Source organism: Lipophrys pholis (assembly GCF_963383615.2).
Source record: "Lipophrys pholis genome assembly, chromosome: 3".
NCBI lineage: Eukaryota > Metazoa > Chordata > Actinopteri > Blenniiformes > Blenniidae > Lipophrys > Lipophrys pholis.
Genome location: NC_137627.1, coordinates 5280741 through 5305005, shown reverse-complemented (window position 1 = coordinate 5305005; position 24265 = coordinate 5280741). Strand labels below are relative to the sequence as shown.

The window sequence follows — 24265 nt, the reverse complement described above, 5'->3', positions numbered from 1 at the left end:
CATTTATTTATGCTCTCACACATGCATCAACGATGCAAAATACAATTGCAACAACTTAGGAGGCTTAACCTTTTAAATTACGTTTGTGTAAAACATTCTTTTAATGAATTTGAATATCTTCATGTGTTATTTTTGAATCGAAGTGTTGTTGTTGCACTGCTCTTTTATACCAGCAGGGAGCGGTAATGCGTCGTATCTTCCGTTTGTCGCCCCAGGAAAAAAAGAAAGAAAACGATGAAAAAATAATACACAGTGGGAGGGGGCGGTCCCCACAGTTTTGCCATGACAACGGTGATGACGTCCCTCAAGCCCCTCCCCTGTAACACGCCCCGCCCCCTTCAGATCAAAATAGCTTCATACCGTCCGGACAGCGGCCATTGTACTAACAGACAGTACGTAGATATACTAAAACTCAATTCTCGGTTAAAACTGTTTCAATAGCCAAAGTGTATCAGCACTCGACTGCACATTTATTCAAGATAATACATTTGACCGTCTGAGAAGAGAAGGAAAGAGACTTTTGAAGGGTTTTCTGTCGGGGACGTTAACGCTCGGCGGATTGATTTCAACAGACTACGGCACACGTCGGAAGGGGGAAAAAAAGGCGCCGCGTAGATCTGCAAGCCAATTTTCTGCAACATTTCTTTTGCCTCGCTGACTTTTCTCCTAGGTCTTTGCTCTTATTTAGATGGCAAGCTTCCCAGACTCTGTCAACGATAATGATATAGGTAAGTAACATTTAATAACAAAACAAAAAAACAACAATAGCCACGCGTATGTTGAGGGCAGGTCCCGGGAGGGGCGGCGCGAGCCCGATAACCGGAGAGAAAAATAAAGAAAAACACTGCTTGGAATAGCATTTTAGAATATATTTAGTTGTGGGTTTTTTTTTTATGATTGAGACATACTGCAAATTTTTTCTTTCGTAGCTATGTAAGCTAGAGAGCACGGGCTCGTCATACGTAAAGGATGCCACACAGCTGGCGCCACTAATGTCAATATCGAGGTTAATTGACATGTAATCTTCATTTCATGATGTTTTATCAATTTAATTAATTTTTTTCTTCGTGAATGTCTGTATTTGAGCGTTCGTCCCTCGGTGACTGGAACCGACGCCTCCCTCCCCCACAGCAGTGACGCATCGTACGTGCACGTCCGCACTGCTTTACGCCACCGCTCCGCTGCGTGGAGGAGAGCGCGCACAAGCCAGCCTGGCATGCTTTGTGCAATTATAGTGAAGATTAAATGAGTTGGAGATATTGGGGGCTTATTTACGTTACGCAATTTGAGGGTTTTACAGCAGCGCGAGACTCTGTGCTCGGTTTGAATCCCTACAGATGCAATTTTCAGGATCTCATCCATCTTCCATAGCGATCTATTCAGTTAACAGTCGGTATAGACTGATTGCAATCAGGGGACAGGCTCTGGCCACCAATTTCTCTCAAATGCTTTTGAGCTGTAGGATTTAATCATGCATAGGGAGAACATGCAAACTCTACAAAGAAAATTGCAGCATGGACTGAGATTCACTATATTTTTTCGTAACCACCACACCCCTGTGCAGCTGGATGAAGCGGTTCTCTTTAATTAGATACTGACAGGTGTGAGGTGTGTTAACATAAACTCCAGGCGTTGCCTCAGATGTTACTACAAATTTTATCATGTATTCACTTCCTCATTTCAGTTTACTTTCACGGTGTTTGAAAACCACAGACCTATTGTTGAATCCATTCAGCTCTTCCTGTTGCGTTGAGATTTCCCTCGGTGTGTGTGTGTGTGTGTTGGTAAATTATCTCCAGCAAACAGTTTGTCATGTATCTAAAATCTATACGGTTCTGAATTCTAGAGCAAAGGTTCCAGTTTGAACTGGATTTCCTTTGCCGTTATACTTGAGGATGAGTAAAGCTCCAAACACGAGAAGCGTGACGCAATCATCCATCCACTGTTGAAGCGTTTCACCTATTTCTCTGATGAACTTCTCCACCCTCCGTATTTGCACATGTGGGTTGTTCAGCACAGGTAGCCAATCACATGCCTGCGTCAAGGACAAGCCTCCTGGCATGTTGTGAAGGAGGTTACTTGAGGATAGTTAAAGATTGTCTGGGTTGGGCTGAGTAAATACAAGGGTTGTAACTGGTCAGTTTTGTAATGGTTTGTTGCTGTTTTGTTTTTTTCTAGTTAAGGCTAAGTTCATCGGTGAACTCCTGGTGCCTGTTGCTCCCTTCGACCAGAAGTCCGGGCGCGAGGCTTGGACAGTAGCCTTTGCTCCAGATGGTTCCTACTTTGCTTGGTCTCAGGGGCACCGTATTGTCCGGCTCATTCCATGGACAAAATGCCTGAAGAACTTGTAAGCATCGCCTTAACCTGAAATCCACCTGTTTAACACCATAAATGCGTATCAAGACACATAAAACTCTACGACAGGAAAATAACGTGTGTGAAAAGTAAAGCGACTTTTTAAAAGACTTCTGTTATTATCATGATTTGATAGTCTAATGCTAAATGAAAGGAAATTTAAATATATATGTACTTTTCTCCATGGTGTTTAAGTACTTCATAAAATTCAGGATTTTGTTTCCATAACTACCAATATCTAATCTTTTCTGTATTTGTTTCGTTTTTTGTTTTGTATCATCACCAAAAGAGTTTTGTATTTTGCTGATTTTTCAGGAAATGTTATCATTTTATTTCCTCCATGTGGTGTTTCCATTTTCCACTGCAGTGAATGATTTACTTACTTGGGCTGCTCTGTTCACAATATGAAGAAAATGGCTTTGGTGCAGCCTGAAGGCGCTTCACGTTTTATCTATCGTTTTGGCGATAAATCTCTGCAGTTACGTAAATTCCATCCGGATGAGGTCAAAGTGCAGAAAGTTAGAAGCTTAAATTTTAACAGATCGAGCATGTTACCAAAGTGTGTTTTCACCTAGTGGTGGATGACTCTGTGGCCTTTGCCATCCTCTTTTATGTACAGTATTTAAATTTATAGAAAGGTTAACTGTTGTTGTTTTTTTTTTGTCCACACTTGAATTTGACTTGTAGTAAATATAATCTCACATGTAAAATGCAGGTTCGTGGAAAATCTGGCAGCTCATAAAGATCAGAGCCAGACCCTTCCAGATAAAAAGAGTGATATCAGAGAAAAGCTCACTTTTATTAGCTGCTTCCAGCTTCATAGAGCCTTGTGACTATGAGCCATCAACTGAAAGTTGTGTGTATGACAAGAGCCTGTTGTTCTTAGGCAGCAGGCGGCTCCCTCCCTCCTCGCAGTGTGTCGAGTGTCTTTCTGAGGTGGAACATGTGAGAGGAAGAATTCCTGAAGAAGTCAACCAGAACTGAACTGTCATCACCCGTCTTTGACCTGGTTGTGTCATGCCTGTCCCTGCAGCTCGGTGGGCCACAATGGGGAGGGCACCGACGCCTCCAGCCCCCGCCACCTAGCCTGTCAGAACAGCGACGGCAGCCAGTTCCTCGCCGAAGCCGGCGAGCACACCATCGACTGCGGCGACATCGTCTGGGGCATGGCCTTCGGGTCCTCGGTGCCGGAGAAGCAGAGCCGCTGCGTCAACATCGGCTGGCACCGCTTCCAGTTCGGCCAGGACCAGCTGCTGCTGGCAACGGGCCTCAACAATGGCCGCATCAAGATCTGGGATGTTTACACTGGTGAGGACACCATGCCTCTCATTAGATGCATTCACCCTCATCTGATCCATCAGTTGATAATTGTGTTAGAGCTAATTTCATGAGTAAATTGGGTTTAGAAAACAGGATGAGCTCTCTGAAAACACGTCGCTCATCATCTTGGTCTCTAAGCTTCACCAACACAAACACCAGTTTACAGCCTTCAATCACATTCCCCAGCCTGTCTGTGCAGAAATACCCTCAACATACCTCTGTTATATAAAATGTTCCTGTTGATTGATGATTCATACAAGTCTGCCTCCACCGCCTCATTGTTATTCATCATACATTTCATTCTTTAAACATCAGTGCAGAGTTAATGTGGATTTTATACAGCACGCTTTGAAACAGCACAGACGGACTCTCAGAAGTCTGTTTTAATAGTTTTTTAGAATCAAAAGCGAGAATAAAATATATAAAAGCATCAGACAGTCCAGTACGGCTCCAGAATAAAACCAGTGTAATTGTACTTAAGCAGGATTATTTCAAACTTGTGGACTTGATGATTATAATTGGAGCTTTTAAATTGTTCAGATTCACTTAAATTTTCTCTTAAATATCTATGATATTTTTCATGTCCCTGATTCGGTGTTTGGGATTATTCTGGCTTTATTCTTGGTAAATTTTTATGATGTATTTGAAGTTGGTAGGAAGCATACAAGATATGAAGCCTCCTTGCTCGTGGTACTTCTCTACACGTTACCTCTCCTCTGAATTTGGCTGTTAGTCTTCACTTCCTCAAAATTTGCCGACACTCATGGCACAAGTTAAATCAATTTCGTAACAGTGTTAACCCCCCCCCCCCCTCAATTATATGGAAGCAAATAAACATTTTAAACTTATTTATCAACTTGTGTCCAGCAGAAGGTTTTATTCGGTGTTTGATGTAGTGAGAAACATGTTTTTATCCACAACCATGTTTTGACGAGCACCAGTGATATCATTTCTATTAGTCACACCCTCATTTATCACAACACACAGTATCCTCTGTCCGCGTGACTTCAGTACACATGCAAACGAAAACTGTAACAAAGGCTGTAACAGGCGTGTGGGCTCAGCAGGAGGCCACACAGCGCTCATTAATTCCAGTCCTTGCTCGCAGACTGAAATGTGGGCACTGTGCCGGAGAGAGACCAAACTGGTATTATGTTGTGCCAACACAACGGAAACAAAAGAAGTCAATAAAGGTGACCTTCCATCTGAATCACCTAACTTTCTCTTTGTTGTCGCAGGAAAGCTGCTGCTGAATCTGATGGACCACACTGACATCGTGCGAGACTTGACGTTTGCTCCTGACGGCAGCCTCATGCTGGTGTCTGCATCCAGAGACAAGACTCTCCGTGTGTGGGACCTGAAAGACGACGGTATGGACACCGGAGCTGCCTCCTGTTCCGCTCCTTTCTGTCTCTCTTTGAGCTCACGCCATTGTTAGGAGGGATATTAGCTCAAGAGAAGACGGGGATGATGTATGCGACCGTGTGTTGCGCTTCATTTTCAGTCTTTTCTCTCTGCTGGGAAAATCTGGTCTCTATTAACGTCCTGCAGTCACATTTCCTCTCTTAAGGGTCTCTCGGATCACGTGAGCCTCGGCAGTATGTCCTCTCTCCATTGGCCGAATGGCATGACCTACTTTCCTGCCATAACTTCTCCTTATGTCAACAAAAACCCATAATACACACCAGGTTTTTTTCTTTTTATGAGCCTGGTCTTGTATGTTCCGCATACACATGTTAAGTGTGTTCTTTCCTTTCTGATGCATAAGAAAAGGAGAAAAAAAACAGACACAGTCCCTCATATCTGCTAATGTTTATTTTGCATTGACGAGTTCATAGTCTCACGTGTTGTTAGTCTAAATAACAGTCCGGAGAGATTCTATATTTCTGTGGTTTTATCAGTTTTGTGTAAAAGGTCAGCTTTTACAGTGACGCCCAGATTCTAAAACAATGACGAGTTTGTTTTTTTTAGTACGTCTGGTTCGTTTGTCTCAAAATTCTCATGTTTTAAAGTAAGATTCTTCAGAACGTGGCTGGTGATCGACACAGCTCGTTTAGGAGTATAGGATACTTTTGTTAATCTAGACGGCGATATGTCAGCTTTACACTTTTCTAACAAATCAGATGGAAGTTGCTTTTTTGTTTTTGGGGATCACTACTACAAAGCTTCTAACTTAGTCCTTATACCAGGGGTGTCAAACACATTTTAGTTCCGAGGACACATGCAGCCGCTTGCGTGGCACGGACCAGTAAAATATATAACATAGCTTCGCAAAAGCAAACAATTGCTACCAAAAAAAATTATGACAATCTCAGCATGAAGTCAATTTTTATGAAACCTTCTGCTGCAAAATATCATGTAATGTCTCCTCGTTGTTGCATTATGTATGTTTTTACAATCTCACCTGAATTCAACGTTTGTGGTCAAGAACATTTGGCTCATGTTTGGTTAAAAACCTGTCTGATGTTTCTTTGGGACTGACGTTGGTGCTTCTTCCTGTGTCTCAGGTAACATGGTGAAGGTCTTGCGGGGGCATCACAAGTGGGTGTACTGCAGCGCCTTCTCCCCGGACTCCTCCATCCTGTGCTCGGTGGGCGCAGGCAAAGCAGTACGTACACCAGTTCCTCTCCTCTCACCTTCATGACTTGTTTGCTAGCTAATCTCTGCAATCGCTTGTTATCAGTTATGCTCAGTCAACACTGCCCCCATTTCTTTGCCCCGCCCCACCACCACCACCACCCACACATTTTTGCTGTAGAACAAACTGCTCGGTGTCATGATAATGATGATGATTATGAGTTTAGCTGCAGTTAGACTTGTTTTGCATTTTGTTTGCATGCAGAACAGACTTTACTTTTTACTGTTGTTGCATAAATTGTCTCAGTCCAGAAAAACACACACCAAGAAAAAAAAAAAAAGAAAGAAAAAAAGTTCCTATTGTGGTTAAAAACATGTGAAGTCAACAGTTCCCTCTTCTCGAATATTATTGTGACTTCCCACATGAAGGCAGATGTTGTTAGCGGACCAGAAGTCCTCACACTGGCTACCATTAATCCCGTAGATTAGTGAACATTGATGGTAGCTCTGTCAGGCTCTGTGTGTCCCTACAGTGTGTGTGTCTTGCTCTCCCTGTCACAGGTGGTGGCAGAGCTCAGTGTGTGATTGGTTTTGAAAGGAGCGCCGCGCTGACATTTTGAGCAGCCGGTGCAAACCGTGGACGCACAGTGCACAATGCCCAAAGGCCTGGCCAGGGGCAGCCTGGTACCTGACCCGCAAGGTCAATCTGTACGTAGGTGCTGCTCCTCGTCTGTCTACCTCTGGTGTCGCAGTTCCTCTTTTTTTTAATTTTAATCCATCTCAGTTCATTAAACTGGTGGTGAAAATATCCCCTCTACCCTCTCCTTCCTTTGATACCTTCCAACTGTCTCCCCCAAACCCACCTCCACACTCCCCCCTCCTCTTTCTTTAAATTAGCCCCGCCTGCCATCCACACACACTAGCTTCTCTTTCTTTTCTTGCTGGGATTTTTCTTTTTCTTTTTTATCTGTCACTTTACATGTTTCCCTTGTAACACACAGTCAGTTACAAGAATGAAGCTTAGAAGGCTGCAGCAACATTTTAATAACGTCACAGTCAGTTTTCACCAGTAAAAGTGTGCAGAAGTAGGTTCATCCCAAGAGAACCGACAAATATCCCGTATTGTAATGGTGGAGAGAAGTTCCCTCTAAGGCCTTGAGAATAAAAGATCACGGATGTTTATGAGTCTTTCACTTGATTTAAAAGTAAGAACGACATTGCTCAAATTTGAAAGACCAGTCGCTCATACTTGTGGAAGACTGCAATTAAAAGTTGTTTTTCATTTGTCAGACTCCAACTGCCCAAATATTACCTCAGTTTTCAATTATAGCAATGGGCTACCTGTACTGTGAACTCTTTCCCACCCTGTTCTTGTCAATAATGTAATATATTGCTATATTATCATAATTAAAGTAAATTTATTGCCGTGCAGGTCAAATCGGTACACGCCCCAACAGTTTATCAACCCTGCTTGAAAGTTAGACTTTTCCTTGGGATGAAGCCTACTTCTGCACAAGGTTGGAATTTAAACCAGTAACTCTTGGTAATAAAAAAAAAAAAAAAAAAAGGTTTTATTGAAACTATTTGGGTGTTTTGGTGCAAAACATCTTAAATTTCTTAACCGAGACTTGTTGCCTAAAACTTGCGTAACAACAAAGCGGTTATTGAGGAGAAGGCTCCATGAAATGGCCTGTTATGAGGCAATGTTTCCATCTGCTGCTCCGTGCTGGCATTTGGTTCTTTTCTAAAGAATAAAAGGAGTCTGGTTGAGTTAGAGGCTTTAATACAAGGTACAACTTAAAAGAAATCAACAGAGAAATAAAGTGTTTTGGGGTTTTTTTAACCGAGGAGTGAAAAGAGAAAACTAGAGGGAAAGAAAGCCCTGTTTACCTCAAGAGAATCATTACTCTGCATGCCGCCAAGATTTAGTTCTCTAGATCATTAACCGCATGTGTTAACCAGCAGCACGCCGACATTTTGTTTAGTTTCTAACATTCCAACAGTGACGGGACCAAGGAGTCCCCCGACTGTCACGTCTCCTTAAAACAGACACCATCACTACAGATTCAGACCACGTCTGCTTCCACAGATCAGTTTTTACAGTGTGTGTGTGTGTGTGTGTGTGTGTGTGTGTGTGTGTACAGTGTGTGTGTGTGTGTGTGTGTGTGTGTGTGTATGCATATGTATTCTTTGCCAGAGGTTTCAACCCTTTGGCCATAAAATATTCTTTTCTCTTGCAGTATCTGTCTCTCTTCGTAGGCTTCTGCCGGAGATGCGAGCCTATTGTAAACACAGTGATCTAAAACTGAAAGGGGAAACCAGTGGAGTAACTTTATGTTACCTTAAGTTACTACTTGTTTTACTTTTTTCTTTTTTTTTTCTCTCTGTAGACTTTTTTTTGTTTTGTTTAAAGTAACATAAATGTAAATACTGATGTTGTAGTTTTGCTAGTGTATATTTGAAATGTAAAAACATTGTTTTGTTGTAAATGTCTGAGCAGGCTAATAGTTGTTTATGTCACAGCTTCTGCTGTTTGTGTAGCATGTGCTCTTTTGTTTAACCTGATTTAAGGTTACAGACCATTACGACACACTGAGCATAACTGTCTAATTCTGGTTTAATTCTAATGGCTTGAATTAATTCCTAAATGCTCCAATCGTAACGTTAAAACTGTAAGCTAGAACATATTCTACTCAGACCTCGAATCACTGCACGAGCTATAACAGCCCTCCCTTCCGTCTGCAGGTGTTCCTATGGAACATGGATAAGTACACGTTGATCCAGAAGCTGGAGGGCCACCACAATGACGTGGTGTCCTGTGAGTTCTCGCCAGACGGGGCGCTGTTGGCCACCGCCTCGTACGACACCCGGGTCATTGTGTGGGACCACCACAAGGGCACCATCCTGCTGGAACTCGGGTAAGAACCTCAACACAACGCCGCCTGAATTTATCTGAAGATCAAAGGTTCTCCTGGTCAGCTCACTGCCGATCCCGTCTGTCCGGTTCTTTTTGTTTGATGTTCAGTGAGTGTGGTGTGTCACTGACGTGTCGCCGTGTCTCTCCGCAGTCATCTCTTCCCTCCTCCTTCACCCATTTTTGCTGGGGGCTCCAATGACCGCTGGGTTCGCTCCGTGAGCTTCTGCCCTGACGGCCGACACATCGCCAGCGTTACAGATGACCGGTAAGGCGCTTTTTCCTTTCAAGGCTCCTCTGGAGTAGTGTGTGACTGGACATGTCCCAGTTATTTCGGAGTGTTGGGAGTGACTCACAGGGTCAGTGTGAACTCTCACACGGGCTCATCTGGAGGCAGAAACAGCTCTGGTCTGTTTGGAAATGCCTCACTGAGCTTCTGTGTGCTGCCTGTCGGGCTTGCTCTGGGTCACATGACCGTCATGAGGTGGCCATTAATCACTCCTGGCCCCACCGACCAGCCCAGCTCTGGATCGCTGTGGAGAGGAAACTCCACAAAATGGAGACTGCAGGAAGAAAACAGGCAGCACAGCGCGGCCGCCAGACTTCAAACCACTCCATTATTCACTCCGTTTTATTAACTTTAACTTCAGTCTAAGCTGTGCATTTGTTCCACAAAATGCTCATAACCTTTAACAATACTCTCTCTCTCTCTTCTGCAATGGAAAGATTTTCTCATCCAATTTTCATTCTGGCATCTGTTTTCCTTCTGCTGCCAAACCCGCCCAGAGCCTTCGGCTTTGTTTATATCGTTTTTGGTTTTTCACAACATCTGCAGTTCATCTGAGGTGACTGATTGGGTTTTTTTTTTTTTTTTACATCAGAAAGGAAATCTGTATTTTATTCTCTGGACAATTGAAGATAATCAAGCAATTATTCACAAAACGTGTTAATTTAAAAAGAAGCAAAGGGACTTTACTGTAAAAGTTCAACCACAAAGTCCAGATTCCAAAATGTACTGAAATGTAATTTTTAACCGTTTGCACATACGTAAGAACATACGATCTTACGTATGTGCAAACACACACACACACGTCAAAGTCACACTGTTTAAAAGAGACTGTGTGATAAAATCCACAAAATTGTGACCTTGACCTGGAACTGTGAGACGAATCAACATGGGAAAAAAAAAACCTTCTTGATTTTGATTCGTCCGGCTTCAGCACTCGTGATGCAGAACGTCGCTTTAGTGCTCGTGACACAAGTCACTAGCGTTTTTTGCGAATGCTCCAGTAATGAAGTTTTAATATTTGAGATTTCAAGGCAATATAAAGTGTTTGAGGTCTCTCCTTCCAACAATGGATCCACTTTTTAAATGGAACTCATATTTTAAATTACAGTTTTTTTCCTTGGGATCATCAGGCAGCTGATTTATCAGACGTCCTGTGTGCTGACTTGTGTTGATCCGTTGTTCTCAGGCTGGTTCGTTTCTGGAGCATCGAGGAGCGAGCTCCTCAGGCCATCGCCTCGCTGTCTAACAGCCTCTGCTGTGCCTTCTCCGCTGAAGGGAGCGTCCTTGCTGCTGGGTGAGACGCCGTCACATGCACTCAGATCTTGGGAGTTTGATGTCGGCTGGAGTGTGACTCGTCTCCTCCTCCCTTCCTTCGCAGCACCCGAGATGGCAGCGTGCACTTCTGGGAGTCCCCCCGTAGCGTCACCAGCCTGCAGCACATGTGCAGGATGGCTCTCCGGCGGGTGATGACCACCCAGCAGGTGGAGGCCCTCGCCATCCCCACGCCGCTCCGCGACTACCTGACCTACAAGGTCATGTAGAACCAATGATCCCCACCTTTTGATTTTGTGAGGACAAAACAGCTTCTCACAGAACTCCGAACAAACGGTGATCAGGACAGGAGGAAAGTTTCATTACAACCCCGACTCAGATCTGTTATTTTAACATATTTATTTTTGTACGTGCCGAGGCCGGCCCGCCGTCCGCACCTGTAAGGTCAAGTGTGCCGCCGAGCCCCGCTGCCGCCTTCTGTGTGTCTGCGCTGCCCGTCAGTGTTCGGCTCCTCTTCCAGCCACAATACTTCACCCTCCTTCTGCTCCTCTCACTTGAATTCGCTGTTGCACTTAACGAAGAGCCTCTGCAGCGCCGCTTGCTCCTCATGTGAGTTCATTCTGCTGTGTGCGGGGGAGGGGACGTAAAGGGATGAGACTGGCAGTATCAAGCCTCCACTCTGAGACTACTGATTCTCTGGACTGAAACTATCAAAACTTCACATCACTCTTCAAACTAGTTTAAGGTCCATTCATGGGTTAAGGAATTCTTCTTATTATTTTTATTTTTTTATTTTGTTTGAAGCAGTATTTGCACCACCACGACACGCTCACTCACTGGAGGCTCCCAGACTACCTGCAACGTTCAATTTTGGTACAGTCACTGTTTTTGGTCTGGGTGTGGTCTGCATGATTATGCAAATCAGAAGCAGCTAACGACCATTGTTCCACTCGTGCACGGACGTCACACACGATGAGAACTTTCCACCAAACTGCAGAGAAACACGCGATTTGACACTTTTCGATTAGCTCGCCATCAATCTGCCAGGATCCAGGAGGCGGGGCTTAAACGTATATACTATTATCAGTCATTGTTTTTAACGAGCTGCTTCACTTTGCCGATCTGCTAACGCGCTAACTAACTGCAGCGCTCTGGAAAATGCATGAAGTGTCTCCTTGTTGTGGAATACTAACGTTGATGTTGGACCACTTGATAATGTGGAAAAGCAGCAGCGACGACGCCGACGACTCAAAGTGAGAGACCGTCTGCAGGTCACCTGAGTTCACCTGTGTGAGTGGGCGTCGGCTTTGCCTGGCGGCAGGAAGACAAACCTTAAAGAGCAGTGTTCATATTTTCACGAAGCACCTGTACCGCTTAAAACTATTGGAGCGTGTACAGAACCCGCTACCCAGAATTCCATGTGATGCGTGTACAACTGTTAATAGACATATCAAAGGTGAAGCTTTTTACCACTTTATTTTTCTTTTCTTTCTTTTTTTTTTTTTTTTGTATTTACTCCTCATGTTAATGATTTCTACTTTTGTATTTTATTCTTTTGGTTTCCTTTAAATGTGAAAATGTTGATAAAACAACCACACACGTCTTACTGCGAAGAGGCTGGAACGAAGCGGTGTACACATCATCAACCGGCCAATTGGAGGCCGGCGTCTCTCATCCTGCGTGTTCTTTGTTAGCGAGCGGATGGAAAGAAGGGAACGATGTGTCGGAGGAGGCGGGCGCAGAGCAGCTGTCAATCATTCTTGGCAATAAGTCCAGAATAAGGCCAAAGGTTTTTTTGTTCTCAGATAGTTTAGGGGAAGTCGGGTTGAGATGTGCGTGTGTGTCCGTGTGTGTATGTGTGTGAGTGAGCGTTTGTGTGTGTGTGTGTGAGTGAGCGTTTGTGTGTGTGTGTGAGTGAGTATCTGTGTGTGTGTGTCTGTATACCTGTTAACATTGTGATTGGACAAACACAGCTCTGCCTCAGTGAGATGCAGTAAATATATCAAATATATATGAATGTATACAGCAATCTTCCTGTAATGGTTTCTGTGTGTGTTTCTAGTTTCAATAAACGCCTTTTGACAAATGATTGATTATTTTTGTTGGTTTATTTGAACAAAGTCTGTAAATCAGGTCTGCTGATGATCCTGTTGTGCATTGAAGGAAAAACCCAGACATTTCTATCTTTGTACAATATTTCTGGGACCTCATAAATGTTATGGTCAGTTCTTAAACACAGTTTCCGTTTTCTTTATTCTAAAGATGCAATGATAGAAAAAAAAAAGTTAACCTTAGATAGTTTTTTTTAAAAGGCACTGCAACGTAGATGAGTAAATGTCTTTCCGTCACAATCTTCAAATGTCTTTAACCAGTCCTAAAATCTTGATGCCAAAATATATGATAAAAAAAAAAATTCCATAAAATTCTGGCACTTAAAGGGTTAAACAAAAAGAAACTGAGCAGACCAACCAGAAAGTAAAGCTAGAGTGATGGCTGCAAAATATTGGAAACTTATTTTCATTTCAACGTTCACAATATACATACTGTATGAATGGTACTGTAGATTTTTCTTTTTAGAAATATTTTTTTCTTGTTAAATACAGATTTTTCTGTGGTACTGTAGCAGCTTTCTGTAGTCAAACAGCGACATCTAGTGTTTATATATAACATTTACCAAAATATGTTGATGTATACCTTGCTTCGTAATATAAGGGACATTAACAGTCACACAACTAAAAGCAATTGTGAAAATATGGTAATTGACTGTATTTATGAGGTCATATAATGAGTGCAATACTCACCATAATAGCTTGTTTAATTAATGTTGTGCAACATGAACTCTTGAATTATAATATTTGCTGTCGTCTTGCTGAAATAAGTGGATTTGATATAAAAAAACCTACTTTTTCAACCTACTCCTTTATTTTCTGCCTTTTTTGCCTTTCATGGTGAAATTATCTTAAATGAGTTCAGACGCATCAAAAAGACCAAATCTTGGCATGTTGATAGTTTCTGGTCTCCAGATTAAATACAAACAGATGTCGCAATAAATTCAGACAGGTTTCTTTCTCTTTTTTTTTGTTTCCCAGCAGCTCTGTGTGTTTTCTGACTGTGTCCATTAAAAACATATGAGACGAGCGCCCCGGTGTCAGGTTACAAACACAGCGTTTGTCTCCCCATGTGACCAGATTGGATTTCATTCTATCACCGTTTCCTGCGGGAAACTGGGACATGTCACTCGTGTCAGGCCGTTGCCCTGTGGATGTGAGACACAAGACGTCCAGTGTGGCCACCAGGCATCCGTAACGGTGGCTGTAAATATCAGCGCACGCATTATAAAGTCCTGTCTATCTTTGGCACATCAGGAATTCGACTCAGAATTCACAGCCCCGGAGCGATCCAGTGAGTGGAAATTTACCAGCAGGGCCTCGTGCTCGCGGCGCACACGAGCGCAGCTCTGGTTTATTATTGACTCGGGCTGCTAATACCAGTGGTTACACATTAAGGAGACGTCCTGGTTCTTCACATCTGAACGCTGGTATTTTTACAACCTTCTCAAACATTTAACCTTCGTGTGAAACGCAGCGTGCAGAAGGGGAATGTTCCCGGCCTGGTGGGAGTGAGGGAGGGCACTAGTTTTCATGAGGTTCGCAGTATTTCTGGCACATCTTTCCGGGTATTTGTCCAACAGTCTTGAAATCATATTTTCTCGTGAATTCACGGTAATCATGGCACGTTTGTTTACGGAGTCCCACAGGTCCTCCGAAAACTGCACCGGCAACAATTCTAAACACCAAGAGCAGCAGTCGTCTGCCTGCATTTTGAGAAAATGCACATGGACCAGATGCATCCTGTGGGATCATCGTCATGCATTTTGAACCCTTCTGGAAACGAAGGCCCGGTTTGAAATGTGCATGTGCTGTAGTGGAGACGATGGTTTCTTTTTTTTTTTTTTTCTTTTTTTTTTTTACGTACCACCTTGGGAGCTGTTTCAAAAAGTTGCGTTATCCGTCGTTGTATAAACCGACTCCCAAAATGTTAACAAGAATTTTTCCGTTTTCACTTGAAAATGTCGCCCGTGGTAAAGATAATTCGTCAGGAAGGGATCAACTGAGGCCGAAGGGGAGTGAAATCCCATAATGCCAAAGGAGGGTCCATCCATCCTCCCTGATCCTCCTCCAAACACAGCCCTTCTTTCTTCTCCCGTTTCTTGATGGGTCGTTCTCTTGCCCCGGTCAGGTACCTGACAGGTAACCTGAAAACAGGTTTAGAACAGGTGAGAAATATAAATAGATAAAGTAACTGGGGCAGTTCCAAATAAACAGAAAGAGAGCGGGTAATGGATGACGGCACACTAAGATATTTATTCGTCTGTATTCACTTTTCTATTCATTTAACTAAATGAGTTGTCGGAGCCTCGGAGAAGAAGATTGCTGCCAAACTTGGGAGTTTGTTTCACCCTGTTGTGGATTATGTGGTTAGAAGTGAGCACTGTATAACAACCACATGTATTAAGGGTCTTGTGCATGCGTGAAATTGAACATGATGGAGTTACAACAGCCGTGTCAGTCGATTACTGAGATATGTTAATGTCAGTGATTAGTTCCTCACTGTGGAAACTGATTGGACGTGGAGAAGATGAAGCACGTTGAAGGGAGTTACGGGACAATTTGTGCTTAATCGGGTCTTTTATTTACAGTTTTCAACTGAAAACAGAAAACATTCAACCTTAAAAGATAAAATTTTATATTTAAAGGTTATTATGGCACTATTTTACCGGTCCGGCCCACTCAAGATAAAAATGTGCCGAAGGTGACGCCTGAACTGAAACGTCTTTGACACCCCTGTATTATATAGTATAATTGTTAAGAACAAAACAGGGTCACTTGCATTTGTGAAGGTATTGTGAACGCTGTCAGTATAAATCCAGGGCGGCCAGTGATTACAAGCAGGCTGATCCAACCTGCAGCTCAGCAGCTGCTTTATATTTGATCCGAATGCAATATTTGTTTGTTACTCTTCTGCTATCGATTCATTCATTTCCATTATGTTTTTTTATACTTGTATTATTTTTCTACTTTTCTATTATTTACTTATTTATTCATTATGATGATTTCTTAATTTAATTAAATTTAATTAAATTTAATTAAATTTAATTAAATTTAATTAAATTTAATTTAATCTAATCTAATTTAATCTAATTTAATCTAATTTAATCTAATTTAAAATTTAAAATTTAAAATTTAAAATTTAAAATTTAAAATATAAAATTTAAAATTTAAAATTTAAAATTATTTATTAAAATGTTTTATTTCATTTAATGTATGCCTTAAATTCTGTTTTTAGTGGGTGGGTCACTTGCTTCCCTTATGGTGGAATTTGGGGATTTGGGAAAAAAAATGCTTAATGACCTCTGTATGTGTAAGTCCTGTTTAAATCTATTACCTTTCATTTGCTATAATAAAAACATTTTAAAATAAAATAGTTTGTTGTATTTTGTGTCACAGTCCCCGTGACATTGTGGCGTTTGTGTAAAAAGAATGTGAAGCAGCCTGAGCAAACAGGAAGTGAGTCATGGCTGTGATATGAGCTCTCCAGGGCCGGAGGATCGGAGGAGGGTGGGTCAGTCAGAAGGCAGAAAAAAAATAAGAAGTATAAAACTTTTATTAACGGCTACAGAGGGGATTTTTAAATTTTTTTTTTTCCAGTCTCACTTTAAATGAACATTTGTTCTGATAACACATGCTGGACACATTTGCACATCAGGGTGGAGGAGGCGAGGCGAGGCGAGGCGAGGCTGTGTTGCAGGAATGTGTTAACGTGTCTCAAATCCTTTTAATCCCTGAGAAGAAACGAAAAGGTCCTGCTGACCTCGGCACATTTTTCGAGCGCCAACACGATTCCACATAAGTCCGGACACCTTCTAGAAGAAGATGACCTGCGTGAGCAAACATCTGCACCCACAGCAGAATGTACACATTTGAGGACTTAGCCGAAAGCAAAAGGAGTGTCCTGACTGTGTGTGTCATTGTGTTAACGTGGGTTAATGACCTGGTTAAAGGAACAGACGCCACAGACACACACGTTCACACTCACAGAGAGCCGCTGAAGCTCACAAACGTCTGTTTTTCAGGTTTTCCCATCAACTTCCACTCTTCCTGCCTCCATCTGAGCCCAACATGTGAGGCCTTCCTCCTTCATGTCACGACTGACGGAGGGAAACTGACGGAGGGCAGAAGATGTGGAGTCAATGTGAAGCTTCGCCACGTGATCAGCTGATCCTTGTTGCACAACTCAAAAGGTTGTGCAAAACATTTTGGGGGTTTCTATTCATTTCTAAAGCCGCGGCGACAGTCATGGATGCTGACGGTGCAGAACGGGACTATTTCAGGAGGGATCAAGTTTTAAAAAAAATTTTTTTTTAATTTAAATTTGGAAATAAAAAAATCCTTCCGACATACTGGATTACAAAACCTGTTTGATTTAGAAGATCATTTAATTTCTGTTACCGTTATCATCTGTGTCATTCCTAACGACGAAGCTGCTGCTGCTGACAGCCGTGTGTGTGTGTGTGTGTGTGTGTGTGTGTGTGTGTGTGTGTGTGTGTGTGTGTGTGTGTGTGTGTGTGTGTGTGTGTGTGTGTGTGTGTGTGTGTGTGTGTGTGTGTGTGTGTGTGTGTGTGTGTGTGTGTGTGTGTGTGTGTGTATGTTTGCACACGCGTTCTTACGTATGTGCAAACAGTTAAGAATTACATTTCAGTACATTTTGTAATCTGGACTTTGTGGTTTACAAATACTCTCTTTTCACACGAGCCCCCGCGATTCTGTTCCAGCCGACGTGTTTTTGTGAACGAGTGCTTGATGACCTTTACGTGTCCAGAGAAGAGACTGTGCTTCTCAGACCAAAGTTAAAAAGAGAAGAACTGTAAAGGCGTGGATCCTTGTCCCGACCTGTGTTTGCCTCATACTCCTGTCATAAATCAACCCCTCACATACCAAACTTCAGGTTCTTGCTTGGCGACAGGCCCGATTCTGTACTGGGGGCCACTGCAGGGAGCTCAGGGACTCGTTTCAAAGAGGAGAAGAAAAAAAAAAAGACTGAAAATGTCAAATCATGAAGAGAATCTTTGGTGGAAAAAAGATGTTTGAATGGATCCACGTGTAAACTGTACACTGTAAAGATATTTTATCCGCCCCGAATACAAAAGCCTCATGCAGCCTTCATTATCTCCCCAAACATCCAGCAGATGGTCTTCCTCACTTCTCTCGATGTTTACATGCAGTTGTGAGACGAATTGAACCGTGTAACCCGAACCCGTGTGTTTGTGCTTCGCTGTTTGTCATGAGATGTTCTCCGATGAGCGTCTGAAACACGGAACAGCTGGATTTATTCTGAGATTAAACCGATCACAGGTTGGACTCTGTTGTTCCGAAGGCGCTTGGTGGCACTGGGTTGTATTTATGGGGATCAGAGTGAAGGAGGCAGTGTTATAAACTATGTGTCACTTTGTGTTCGTCTGTCACGTATAATCCCATTAAAATACGTCTACTTTTGTGGTTTTAATGTGGCAAAGATCCTTAAAAGTTCAAAGTTCAAATTTTTTACGAGAAAAATGTAAAATAACTCCCAGTGATGAAGTGTGTAGTCTGGATCATCGTGTGCAACGAGCTTTAAAATCTACCGTCCTTTGGTTTCTGATGTCGGCTTCGAATTTGACAGAAAGCCAGTGGCAGCTTTGTTTCGTCTCCAGCAGGACTGTCCAGCCAGTGAGTTCTGGACCGGGAGACATAAAGAGACATTTTGCAAACACACCCTGCAACACAGCCCGGTGTGTGTGTAAACACACCTCAGTGTTTGGACTGGCCACAGTCCAACGTGTAACACGTGATAATAGATCATAAAGACTCTTTCATCACGCCTCAAACTGTCTTCAAAGGAGGGACATGATGAGACGTGTCTCTAATAAAGCGTCATCGCAACTTAATTTTTCTTTTCAGTAGCTTTGTATGATGGTAGCCTCAAGCACAATCCACGTTGGCAGAGGCTTTCCAGAAGCTTCTGTCGGAGCAGGGTTCCCAGCATTCCTCCATAACGAAGCGGACGGAGGAATCCAGAGTGCCAGCTCTTGTGAAAGCGCTGCAGTGAACTGGCCGCAGGATTGACGGTCACACTGACCACTGAGCAAGTTCATTTCCATCACTCACCTCAGAGGACAGTGTCACCTCCCAATGCCACGGGGAAAAAACAAATAAACTAAACCCCCGACACAGATAGAGACTTTTACACCCGACGCTCTAGATAAGGTTCTATCGTACTGGACAATGTGTGAGCAGCACAGCTGGAACGTGTCTTCCAGTCCTTCGTAGAGATAACAGGGAGACAAATCGTGTCTTTGGAGTGTTTGACGGCCGTACGGTGGAGGAGTGAGCGGCAGTTTTGCCTCGTAGCTTGTAAGTCTGAGAAGGTTTGAGTCCCGGCCAGGTCTTTCCTGCGTGGAGTTTGCACGTTCTCCCTGTGTTTTCTCCACGTTTGTCCTCCCAAAGATCAAAAAAACTTGAAAATAACTGTTTTTCAAAAGTAGTTTTTTGTTTTTAAACCTCCTGGCTAAAAAGATAAACTGCAGCTGAAATGATTACCACAGTTTTTCTTTCTTTTTTTTTGCACAAAATAAGAATATGATGGATAATTTCATACAAAGGCTGGTGTGAAATCCTCAAGCGTCACCGTAAAGAAACTAAAAATACAAACGGGTGAAGGAACAACAAGCAGATGAAACTGCTAATAAAAACACTCAAACCAAACTCAGTGGGATACTGTTTGGACCCGAGATGATTAAGTAATTTAGCTTTAAAAATGGACAAAGAGGGAAGCATTTTAAATGATTTGTCTGTAAAGTTCCAGAATATTGATGGTTGGACGTTACTTAAAATGTTTTAAGTTCCTCGTTGGGCCGTGGTGAATGTCTGATGGTCAGAGGAAGGAGTAATAGAATGTGTCTGGGAGGGTTTGTTTATCATTAATGAATTTATGCGTAAATATGCATGTTTGTAGAGGATTAATAGATGACATTGGTAAATTTTTAACTTTCTAAACAGAGGTGCAGTTGAGTCTTGACTCCTGGAATATGAGATCATTCTTTAAAAAAATAAGTGGGAAAGGACATGAGGCAGCCTGGACAATATCACAATATGTGAGGTATGGATGTACTAAACTATGGTACAGTGACATTAGACAGGATTTATTTACTAAATTAGTTAAAATTGCTTTTATGACTAAAACCACTTAAATGTGTAAAACAGCTAAAAAGACTGAAATAAGAGGGGAAAAAAAGAAGCTAAATGTCAACAAATAACTAAAACCATAATAAAATTGAAACATCCTTATGAGACTGAACAACAGAAACCATTTTAATATATGTAATTTAAACACAGATGTTGTGAACTGTATCATCGGTAAATATAAAAGTGTGTGGTAAAAACCAACGCAGGCAGAACTTGGAAAGAAATACCTCACTGTGGGTGGAAATGAATGAAATGTGAGGGTTCATTTAACAACATATGCAGATTAATAAAATACTAAATGTTTTAGTTTCTGGAGTTCAGCTCTGGATTTGACCGATGATTCGACTTTTTCCGTGTCGATCCTGCAGTGAACTCATCCTACATCAAACTGCTCGTGGGACTGATGATTCTCAGTGAGAGGAAGCCCGGATCAGTTTTGTAGATTAAAAAGTGAAGCATTGGCACCAGCTGGAGGTCACTCCCTTCATCGGCCTCGTTTTAAACTGTCACTGACACAGATCTGCCACAAGAGGGCAGCACCGTCAAACCTTTGACAGTGCTCTTTCCTGTCGGGGGGGAAAAAAACAAACTAGTTTTCTGCATTGAAGTTAATTTTCATAATTGTAAAACGTCTTTACAGCTGTGGGATATTAACTTATTTTGTTTGAGGGCTTCATCCTGCTGGATCATCTAATTTCCTGGAATCTCAGCTGGTGGAAATCCAATTTAACATTTTGTAACTCAATGATTGTGAGAATTTAATAAAGCAGCCCAAAATCATGACGCTTCCGTCATCATGCTTCACCCCATGTTTGAAGATTGTATACAGTTTCTTTTCTTTTGTTTTACAAATTGCTGCCTTGTTAATTTTTCCAATCTTAGTTTCAATAATGCATTTTCTGGATTATGAAGGTAATTTATTGGCAAAACTTCAGCATGTATTTTATATTGTCTGTGTTCAGTCAGACACGCCGTGTCTGATTAATGTTTTGTGTATGAATATATAAATTCTAACCTTGGATTTTACAGAGTTTTTATTCCACTGTTACTTTGTCATATTTTCAACATTTATTATTGGACATTATTAGATTATTGGAGATTATTGCAGATTACTGCATCATTTGTAAATCACAATCAGAATCTTTATGTTTATGTTATCTTGTATGTTTATGCAATTCTATTGTGCGTCTATATGCACAATAGAATTGCAGTTGGAAGTCCCAGTTCAAGGCATAAAACAAACACAACACAATAAACTCAGTCAGAATATATACTTTCAAAATGCTTGAATATAAAAATTCTAAATGGATTAAAAGGATAATTGCATTGTTACAGATGATTGCAGATTATTCCATCATCAGTAGCTGCATGGTGCATCTTGTTGAAGGATTATTACATCATTAAAGCTTGTTTGAGATTACTGCCTCACCATGGTGTATCTTGTTGAAGGATTATTACATCATTAGGGATTATTTGAGATTACTGCCTCACCATGGTGCATTTTATGGGATAATTATTACATTACTAGAGATTATTTGAGATCACTGCCTCACCATGGTGCATTTTATGGGATAATTATTACATTATTAGAGATTATTTGAGATTACTGCCTCACCATGGTGCATTTTATGGGATAATTATTACATTACTAGAGATTATTTGAGATTACTGCCTCACCATGGTGCATTTTATGGGATAATTATTACATCATTAGGGATTATTTGAGATTACTGCCTCACCATGGTGCATTTTATGGGATAATTATTACATTACTAGAGATTATTTGAGATTACTGCCTCACCATGGTGCATTTTATGGGATAATTATTACATTATTACAGATTATTTGAGATTACTGCCTCACCATGGTGCATTTTATGGGATAATTATTACATTATTACAGATTATTTGAGATTACTGCCTCACCATGGTGCATTTTATGGGATAATTATTACATTATTACAGATTATTTGAGATTACTGCCTCACCATGGTGCATTTTATGGAATGATTATGACATTTTTACAGATTACTTGAGATTACTGCCTCACCATGGTGCATTTTGTGGAAGGAGTCTTGTAGCAGCTGCTCTCTGATGAGAACAGGAAGAAGGAAACTCGTCACAGCTCGCAGGGTTTAGAAGAAGCAGCAGGCTGCAGCGGTCCTCCAGCAGGTCGCTGGTCGCAGGTCGCTGGTCGGTGGTCGTGGACACGTGCAGGAGGGGGGGAAGGGAGGTCCATGGAGGAGGAAGGGGGAGCAGAAAAGGTCCTACGCCGGTGTCCGGACCTCCAGAAGCGGGGGGAGAGCTCCGCGTGCAGCAGGCGCTCCGGAGCAGAAGCCAGAAGATCCGCTCACTCCAGGTAGAGAGGAGACCCTCCTCACTCCAACTCCAACATAAATACACAACCTGAAGGAGGTGGTCTGCTCCAGCTGCAGATATCAGCCACATCTTTATATGATGTGTGTCTGAAACTCAGCGCTGATTCAGTTTTAATAACATTCCTGCTGTTATAAATGTGGAGGTTCACAGTGGTAGAGTTTTCTCTCTGTCAGTTCTGGTTTGAGACGAGGGGGTGTTAAACATGTGGCCCGGGGACCAATGTTCATGCCGCCAGGTTGTCCCAATATGGCCTTATTTTCATTTATTTTTTAAATGCTCCGTTTACACAGAAAATATTGCTTCTTGGTTCTTGGTGAAATGTGATGAATTAATTCCAAAGCCAATAACTAAGTCTTGCCACTTTTTTATATTCCAGAATTTTTTTATTAAAATATCACATCAAGAAAAAAAAAATGCTGTTAATGGAGGAACATCATTCAAAGTGAAGTTTTGCTGAGCTTTTTGTAACAGTTCATAACATCAACAAAGAAACAGAACTAGAACGACGCTCTCGTTAGAACTATACACGTACCTTAATCTGATGGATTGGTCCTTGGATGATGACAAATTTTCCCTGAAGATTTCATGTGACTTTGGTCAGTGGTTTTTGCGAAAAGTTGATAAAACACATACAAACAAACAAACAAACAAACAAACAAACAAACAAACAAACAAACAAACAAACAAACAAACAAACAAACAAACAAACAAACAAACAAACAAACAAACAAACAAACAAACAAACAAATCAAATCAAATCAAATAAATAATTAAATACACGTAGACAGAAACATAACCTTCGCTCCATCATTCGTTGGATGATTTTCCACTTGAAAACATTTCAAGTGGAAAATTATCGTTTTTCTGTTTTCGTTTCTGAAAAGTTTCCCATTCACACAGCAACGTTTTGAGAATCATCAGCCTGTTTACACTGAAAATGATGTAGTTCACGTGCCAGGCCACGAGTCGGGGCCGTCGGTTGTTTTTTCTAACGAAACCACGCACACGCGCGTGCACAGAGAACAACACACTATAATCGATGATCGGTGGCAGAGAAACAAGGTTGGACGCCGCCATTGTTGTTGTTGTTGTTGTTGTTGTTGTTCATCTGCTCACACAGAATTTCCAGAAGAACTGTTGACTACGGCCGCGGTGCGCACGCGCAGTCGCGGCGTTTTCCTGCGTTTTCCACGGTGACAAAATCGGAGCGTTTTTGCTTGAAAACGTTGTCGTGTAAACGGGTCCTTAAAAGCATTTAACACTCATCAACATACTAATGTAAAGAAAAACTAACATTAAAACGGTTTCTTATTCATTTGTGACGGTGCCTCTGTCACAGTGTGACGTTTCGCCTGATCTTCCGTCCGCACGTTTGTATTTGAGTGGCGACTCGCTCGGCCCACTCGAGTGCAATGTTTGTGTCACCGGGCTAAATTTAGCCCGTGGTTCCCTCCCACGCGTTCTGAGCGTGTCCTGCTTGGCGAGAAAAAGTGGCGTGACGCATCAGGCGGTGGGAGGGGAGGGCGAAGGGCGCCGCAGCTCGGGCTGGCGGTACATGTTGATGGGGGGGCTGGAGCGTGTGAGCGCTGCACAACGTGAATGCAACCGTTCCCTTTCTCGACCGTGGCGTCTCCATGTGCACACAGCTCTGTATCTTTACTTGTTATTAGAACTCCCACAGTCGACGTCAAATGGTGGCAAACTTTTTTAGATTTGCGTAAAGTTTCTTGTTTACACAGCAACGTTTTGAGAACAACGTATGTTTGCGCGGAAATGTTGAAAACGGTGCAGTGAGCATGCCCGGCCATGAGTTGGTGCTGTTGGTTGTTTTTACAACAAAACCGCACACATTGCGTGCACATTTGGATGAAAATGACGA

At 42.1% G+C, this 24265-nt stretch overlaps 2 protein-coding genes across 6 annotated transcripts in view; both read left to right on the top strand.

Annotated features, from left to right (window-relative positions):
* Positions 1 to 340: 340 nt before the first annotated feature.
* wsb1 (WD repeat and SOCS box containing 1) lies at positions 341 to 12816 on the top strand. The gene is made up of 9 exons (XM_080460582.1): positions 341 to 728; positions 2179 to 2347; positions 3389 to 3663; positions 4914 to 5045; positions 6183 to 6283; positions 8998 to 9170; positions 9321 to 9434; positions 10642 to 10749; positions 10834 to 12816. The coding sequence occupies exons 1-9, from the start codon at positions 689 to 691 to the stop codon at positions 10994 to 10996; spliced, it is 1275 nt and encodes a 424-aa protein (XP_080316708.1). The 5' UTR covers positions 341 to 688; the 3' UTR covers positions 10997 to 12816.
* A 9318-nt stretch (positions 12817 to 22134) lies between these two features.
* The window catches only part of LOC308107265 (kinase suppressor of Ras 1-like), a 43500-nt gene continuing 41369 nt past the window's right edge, over positions 22135 to 24265 (top strand). For all 5 annotated transcript variants that reach the window (XM_080459524.1, XM_080459521.1, XM_080459520.1 and 2 more), the window contains exon 1: positions 22135 to 22366. The gene's annotated coding sequence lies outside the window, so the exon portion shown is untranslated. The remainder of the gene's footprint in view (positions 22367 to 24265) is intronic.

Coding starts and splice junctions, on each gene's coding strand:
- wsb1 (XM_080460582.1), top strand. CDS start 689: ATGGCAAGCTTCCCAGACTCTGTCAACGATAATGATATAG. Junction 3,664..4,913: donor GATCTGGGATGTTTACACTG/GTGAGGACACCA, acceptor TTGTTGTCGCAG/GAAAGCTGCTGCTGAATCTG. Junction 9,171..9,320: donor ACCATCCTGCTGGAACTCGG/GTAAGAACCTCA, acceptor GTCTCTCCGCAG/TCATCTCTTCCCTCCTCCTT.